Here is a 6,377-nt window from a genome sequence, read left to right on the forward strand (position 1 = left end):
GTGATTACTTTATCGTCAGACAAGCCATCTGGTGGATCACTCAAGAGACAAGTGACTGCGACTCTTAAAAGCCCACTTGCTTCCAAGTATGGGTTAGCATATTGTCTCCTCCCATAATGCAGCAAATAGGCCTGAGCAGCCATTTCTTAAGCCTGAACACTACTATATAAGGAGGAGTCATTATCCATGGGTAAGTCCCAACACCATCCAACAAGGAGCTTACTTTACCCATGTCACTACAGACCACAGCAGTGATAGAGTAGTCGAAGAAAGAAACCACTGCTTGCAGCAGAAAGTTGCAGGCATCCAACCTCCCCAGCAGTGCAGAATTTGGAGACGTCTGATGAAGGCCATAGTGCTATAATACATGAATCATAGATATGATCGGCCAGTGGTAAGTATAATGGTCAATTTTTCATCTTTTGATTTTTGATGTGCTTGACAGGGTCACTTTAAGGTTTATTAACTTTGTATAGTATAGTATGTCTGAATGAAAAAAGACATAAGTCCATCAAGTTCAACCACTAGTGAGGGTTACAATGGTACTTATTACTGTACCTCTTTATTGTCAATATTCTCCTCCTGTGTTTTTAATTCTGGACAGTCTTGACTGTCATGTAACATGTGTTGCACAGGTTTAGCTGAGATCTCTTCCTGAAGTCTGGTCATGTCAGTTTCATCCTTGTCTTCTGCAAGCTGCTGGATCAGCTCTTTAAAGTTCTCCACTATCTGCTCCTTAGACTCCATCCTGTATACCAAAATAATACATTGTGGCCTAGTTTGGGGCAGAACAGTCTGAGAAATAAAGTGTATATATTCATTGAACACACATTTTCAGTAATCATCACACTGTTATCTAATTTTTGATGTGATATTCTTTCTTGTTTAGCCATGCTGTTGTATTACATAAAAAATATCTATATCAGCCACTAAAGAGAGTTCTGTATTTCCAGCCCCAACATTTCAGCCTGAAATTACCGTCACAAATGGGTAGATGTATGAATAAATAGTATAACAATTTTTTTCAACAAAACAAACAGTTGCTTTATTGTTCTGATGATGGGCGAATGACAGAAACCTGGCCTTACTGGTTCACTTTTTTGTTGGAAAGGAAAGTATCCCAAACTTTTTGATTTAATGCTACTACCAACACCCAAAAGATGTGGAAGAGCATAAGACCTTACTACAATAGTATAGCAGTCAGTGACAGATCACCCAGCTAAATGATCCTAGAACTGTAATATGAGGTTGAAGAGAAGCATGCATAGCCTTGTATACAAAGCATTAAATTGGGAGGAGGGTGCTGCCAGTGAATCTGGGTGGTAAAAGAGGACGGTAGGATGGTTACACTGCCTGATAATATGTGAACATGCCACACTGCCCGCATCAGGTTCACTTTATTGTTTAAACAGATTGTCCTTCATTGACTTTACAACCCAAACTCTATTACCAGAATATATTGAATAAATGTAAAATTCCTATTACTTCCTAGGTGAATCATCAATTCTGATGTCAACAGCTACTTGTTCCAGTTCAGCATCTTCCACTTTCTTTCCAATCTTTGGTCGTTTCAGCTGGCTACTTCTTGTGCGAGTAGAGACAGGAGTCTCTTCACGTTCTGCAAAATGCAATTATTAGGTTTATGTTTACCACATAAGAACTGTTACACCAAAAGAGTGTGACCATGGTACATATAGCATAAATTCCAAAGTCATACTAGAAAGAAAAAAAAAATCCAGCTAATGGTATATTCTGGTATAACGTGGATGTTTATAATAAATGTAAATGTGTCACAATCTTGGATGACACATTTCAGTTCAATAAGCATATATGACCAACAACTTTTCTTACCAACTACTTTTGTATATTATTATTATTTATATATATTATATAGTACTTATATATTAGGAAATGAAGTCCATTGCCTAGCAACATACATTTTTTATTGGGGGGGGGGGGAGTGGAGGAAATCCATTGGAAATACAAATAAACACACTAAACACAGATACTGTCCTAGGTTAGATTTAATCCAAGAACCCCAGTGCTGCAAGGCTGGAGCCATGGTGCCACCCTACTATTTTCATTAAAGCATAGCTTAGTTATTCACATATGCAATTTTTATAATTATACAATTCATCTAACCATAACAATAGTCCAGTATATCAACTACAATATACATAGAGCTCAGTTTACTAGAGTTAAGAACCTTCACACAATGGCCTGATTTAATAAAGCTTTCCAAGGCTGAAGAGGATACACTTTCAGCCGTGAAACTGGGTGATCCAGCAAACCTGGAATAAATCAAGGATAGAACAAACATTGACTTCAATTATCAAATCATATGCAGATAAACAAGTAAACAGGTATTGGATTTGCACACAATTGGATAATTCAAGTGAATTAGTACACAATTTATGTGTGTAAGTAAGTAAGTAAGGATTGTCTACTTCTTTAGTAAATCAGCCGCAGTGTTTCCACATGTGACAGTGTGAATTCCTGACAACAGTTTGTAATATTGTCACTTCTTACCAATAGAGGCAATATCATCATCATTGTAAATACTTTTATCTTCCTCTGCTTCAGCCTGGAAAAGAAACATTCTGGGATATTATTCTAGATTTACAAAGCATGTGCATGAATAATATATATAATACAATATTAAAAAGAATATTATCACAAACTAAAAAAAACTGAAAAATGTAGCTTTTAAAAAAAAATATATATATTTTTCCTACGCAGAGAAACCCCCTCTATGGGAAACAAAAGCACAATAGGATTTATTTATTATTACAGAGCACAGCGGAATGCTGTAACACACAGCTCCCCAATCAGAGGTTCATGTACTCCAGGGGGTACTTCCAATTGTTAAATTCATAGCATAGTTGGGAACATGCAAGTACTAGGAAATAACAATTCATAGAAAAAATTTACTTAACAGAGTAAAGTAAGTCTAAATATGTAAAACCTAAAGAATTATTTGGAGATCTTATTTTACATATCAGGCAGCCCACAGACATGAGGAGACTAAACTGACTAACTGACTAAAGCTGCATACACACGTGCAATTATTGTCATTGGAAAGGATTTTTCACGATCCTTTCCAATGACAAAGGACTGCACGATGCATGAACGAGTTTCTCACCTTTCTGCTCTATGGAGAGGGGAGAGGGAGAACAACTGAGTGGCACCCTGCTGCACGCTTTCCCCCTTTCCTTGCATTAGGGTCATTCGTCCTCCATCGTCCGTGGATCCGCCAGGACGATGAGCGCTGTACACATGCCAGATTCTCGTCCGATATTGGCCCTGAGACGATTATCGGGTGAGAACTATTGGACGTGTGTACGTAGCTTAAGTCTCATGTCAGATGATTGTCACCAGAGACAAATGGTCATGCTCATCTCAAGCAGATCTAGGCTTTTCCCAATCAATTCTGTGCCAACACGGTAAAAACAATAGTAAGAAGTGTGAATCAAAGGGATTGACTTGGGGATGGTGCTGCCAGAGAAAGACGTCTACTGAATACTAATGTAGTATACTAATATGGTAAAATCAATCAATACAGAATTTACACTAAATCCATCAGAGTAATACAATCTTATAGTCCTACCTGTGTTTCATCTGTATCCTCTGTTTGAACAGTTTCTGGTAATTCAGGCTCTAAATGTTGGGTATTTTGAGGTTCGGAGTCTGCAGGAGGCTCCACAGCGGACTTTTCTGTGCACTGAGGGATGGGCTCTTGTTTGCCAGTTTCTGTATCTGGAAGGAAAAACAAATTTTACCAGAAACACAATTAATTTTTTTTATTGTCCATAGAGCACAGTGTGCACTGCCCTTCACAATCAATAAACAGTGATGGAGGGGGCGTGGGCGGCTGCCAGGAGGAATGGCTTCTTTGTAAGTGTGCTCTCCCTACGGTGCGGCTATGTATGTCTATGTATGTATGACATTGAATAGGCATGACCATATACCTCATCACACTGTATTATGTTCTATGCCTACTTTTTTGAAATTATTTATTACACCTATTATTATTTCGCTTAAAAAAAGCAGCTTTTCTCTCCCCATTTAAAGTAAAGTTTGAAACACAAAATCATATCAAAATAATTAATTAAATAAATATTTTTAAAAAAAAGAAATATATATATATATTTAAAAATTTTTTTTAAATATACTCATACTATTATAATATACTGTAAAATACATTTTCATGAAAGACAATGTACTGCTCTTAGACATAGAATTCCACTGTATTGAATTCAATACAGTTATTTTGTATTGAATGCAATACAAAATAATTTGAAATTTACACCACTCCCCCAACGCAACGGCCGCACGCACTGACGTCACCGGGAGCTCCCGGTTGACTCATCAGATGTGGAGGATGCCACCCAGAGGATGCGAGAGGACGCGGATTGCGAAGAAGGGCGCCGGCAGTCCAGGTAAAGCTCTATTTAATATTATTTTTCATTTAGCTACCCTGAGTGTGACTCAGGGTTACTGCTTTTAGCATCTTTTTTTTACCTGGAGTCACACTCGGGGTTACCGCTGGGGAGGGTAAGACACAGACGGATACTGTTTCCACTGAACTTCAGATACCTATTGACACGTATTTGCTTTTTATTCCCGATCTTGATAAAGAACATTGGTTACAATTGAATCTCTTAACATTCCAAGATTTACAATCATGTCCACCAAATTTATCACTCCAACAAAAACTAGGCTATTTCAGTTTGCCTCATATTGATGCTTATTCTCTATGTCGGATACTTTATTATCGTAAACATATCCCATATATGCCACTTTATATTCATCCTCAGATAGCAGGGTTTTTTTTTTTTTCTGGAGATCTTGTATTAATCGAGGTATCCCTTTAATTTATCAGGCACATCAAGACAAGCAAATGTTTATCAAAATGTCTCATATCTTGAAATGGGAGGTTGAAATAAACAAATCTTTTTCAGATGAACAATAGCAACGAGCTATTAAGTCTTCCTTTAAATATACGAGGTGCACTACCCAGTGGGAATCCTTTCTTAAGATGCTACTTAGATGGTACAGAACGCCAAATGTTGTGGCAAAATATGATTTGAGGGTATCCCCACATTTTTGGAGTCTATGTGGCCAAATGGGCTCTTTAAGCCATATTTTTTGGTACTGTAAAGGTGTTCACAGTGTTTGGAAAGAGATATTTCGACTTCTATCTGAAGTGACTAGAATAATAGTGCAACCAAACCCATTTCTGGCTTTGCTTAATCTAGGTATCGAACAATATCCTGTAGAACATAGGCCCATTGTTATGCATTGTTTATGTGCAACTAGACAGACCATAGCATCATACTGGAAAAGAACAGATGTTCCAAATGTATCAGACATTTTAGGCAAGTTTAATCTACAAGTTGTGTATGAGAAACTATTTGCTGGGAATGCAGATCAAACACTGAAATTTCATGCATATTGGTCTCCATGGTTTGCGCACCCAAAATGTACAGTGCAAGTTTAATTAGTAGTGTTAGATATCCTGTACTACTGTCCAATATTTTTACTTCTTGAATATTGGTCAAGGGATTTCTGTTGTTTTTGGCACTGCTTGTTTTGTTTATTTGTTTTCTTCTGGTTGTTTTATTTTCTCTTTTCTATAATATTTGTATATTATACTGAAAATTTTCAATAAAAATGATCATTTAAAACTTTACAAGGCCCATAGTCATATTACTAACTGTCCCTCAAAGGGGCTCACAATCTATTGTCATGATCATGCGTCATTAACGTAGTCCAAGGAGAATATTTGAGGTAAAGCCAATTAAACTAACTGCATGCTTTTTGGTACCCGGAGGAAACCCCCGCAAACACAGAGAGAACATACAAACTCCTTGCAGATAGAGTGCTGGCCGCTATACGAACCTGTGACTTAGTGCTGCAAGGGTGAGAGTGCTAACCACTGAGTCAACCATGTTGCACTCTTTTAGTTCTGGTTACCTGGCTATTGTTGACCTCAATGCTTTCTAAATTACTGACCCAGAACAAGCAGACAGCAAGGGAAGTCAGAATTTCTGATCTATATGCTAAGGTAAATGATTTGAAATGACAGTTTTGGGGTCAGGTTTAGAGTTCTGCTTTGATGGCTTTTCTGGAGTTCTGCTTTATTTGGTTTAACAAAGTTTTGCTTAAACTGCTAAGAATATATATGGCGCTTATCTTGTCGTCCAGCTCTGGACAACAAAGAAGCTACAATCCCAAAGAGATTAATCTCCTTGAGACATTCCCCAAGTGTTAAGTCTGGTCTGCTCCGATAAGTTACCTTTAGGAACCAGTTGAGGCCAATTTTAAGGAGCTGGTCCTTTATCAAAATATACCGTATTTTTTGGCGTATAAGACGC

The 6,377-nt window shown here is 37.5% G+C and overlaps 1 protein-coding gene across 2 annotated transcripts in view; it reads right to left on the reverse strand.

Moving 5' to 3' along the window:
- Positions 1-6,377, reverse strand: part of FAM169A (family with sequence similarity 169 member A) — a 37,565-nt gene that overhangs the window by 5,045 nt on the left and 26,143 nt on the right. For both annotated transcript variants that reach the window (XM_072416267.1, XM_072416265.1), the window contains exons 8-11: positions 3,608-3,756; positions 2,530-2,584; positions 1,486-1,618; positions 559-748 (exon numbers count right to left, since the gene is read on the reverse strand). In XM_072416267.1, coding sequence (XP_072272368.1) covers positions 559-748; positions 1,486-1,618; positions 2,530-2,584; positions 3,608-3,756 — 527 coding nt within the window. The remainder of the gene's footprint in view (positions 1-558; positions 749-1,485; positions 1,619-2,529; positions 2,585-3,607; positions 3,757-6,377) is intronic.

The sequence above is a fragment of the Pyxicephalus adspersus genome, chromosome 6 (assembly GCF_032062135.1).
Source record: "Pyxicephalus adspersus chromosome 6, UCB_Pads_2.0, whole genome shotgun sequence".
NCBI classification, from domain to species: Eukaryota; Metazoa; Chordata; class Amphibia; order Anura; family Pyxicephalidae; genus Pyxicephalus; species Pyxicephalus adspersus.